Raw genomic sequence first — 1,148 nt, forward strand, 5'->3', positions numbered from 1 at the left:
CAACGCCCGGCTATTTTTTGGTTGCAGCCGTCATTGTTGTTTGGCGGGTCCGGGCTGGGGATTCGAACCCGCCACCTTAGGTGTACGTGGCTGGCGGTGAAAGCATTCTTCAAAGACTATGTTCAAAATAGTCTAAAGAAATTCCAAGTCTCCTGCTGAAGTCTTAATTGTGTCCCTTTTTAAACACTATTTTCCTTAAACTAATTTTGTGGTTGTTCTAAAATGACTTCCTTGCTTTTCCATCCAGGCTCTCTCTCTCTCCCTTTTTTTTTGAGACAGAGTCTCACTCTGTCACCCTGGGCTTGCCTCAGCCTCCCAAGTCGCTGGGACTATAGGAGCCCACCACCATGCCCAGCTATTTTTAGAGACGAGGTCTCACTCTGGCTCGGGCTGGTCTCGAACTTGTGCACTCAGGCAAGCCATCCGCCTAGACGTGAGCAACTGCACCCATCCCCATCTCTCTTAAAGTGAAACATGGACACTTCCCTGTTAGGAATAAAAAAGAATGGAAACACTTTGGTGTTAAGAGTAAAGTAAGGTGCCCGTGATAAACTACAAGTTAACAGACATAAACAGTGACTTGATATTCTCCTTGTCCCAAATCGACAATATTCTTGCAACGTTCTTGTAATTCTTTTTAAGTTTCACAGCTTTTAACTTGTTGTTTTAGGATATTCTAAATCAAAGAATCTATCGTAAACTTCGAAAAGCTGAATTAACCAAACTTCAGCAGACCCTGAAGGCCCTTAATGAGAAGGCAGCATTTTATGAAGAGCAAATTAATTATTATGACACCTACATAAAGACTTGTTTAGACAACTTAAAAAGAAAGTAAGTTGAAGTTACGTCATACTCAATTATAATGTCATGATTTATATGAAATGTCAGTGCTATCTATCATTCTGGGCTGTTGTGTTGGGTTTGGAAGCAGACTTTTTACTCTGTTTTATAACCAAAAAAAATAAGACTCTCAATATTATTATTTGCAACTGTGAACTAAGAAGTCAGGAATAAATTTGGAAGCTTTTATTTTTATTTATTTATTTATTTTTGAGACAGAGCCTCAAGCTGTCCCCCTGGGTAGAGTGTCGTGGCATTACAGCTCACAGCAACCTCCAACTCCTAGGCTCAAGCAAGTCTCCTGCCTC

The 1,148-nt window shown here is 40.7% G+C and overlaps 1 protein-coding gene across 1 annotated transcript in view; it reads left to right on the plus strand.

Annotated features, from left to right (window-relative positions):
* The window catches only part of IQGAP2 (IQ motif containing GTPase activating protein 2), a 319,224-nt gene that overhangs the window by 301,989 nt on the left and 16,087 nt on the right, over nucleotides 1-1,148 (plus strand). Inside the window, exon 32 of the mRNA XM_012802746.1 lies at nucleotides 671-831. Coding sequence (XP_012658200.1) covers nucleotides 671-831 — 161 coding nt within the window. The remainder of the gene's footprint in view (nucleotides 1-670; nucleotides 832-1,148) is intronic.

This window comes from Otolemur garnettii, unplaced genomic scaffold (genome assembly GCF_000181295.1).
Source record: "Otolemur garnettii isolate 467f Iridium unplaced genomic scaffold, OtoGar3 scaffold00017, whole genome shotgun sequence".
In the NCBI taxonomy this organism is placed as follows: Eukaryota; Metazoa; Chordata; class Mammalia; order Primates; family Galagidae; genus Otolemur; species Otolemur garnettii.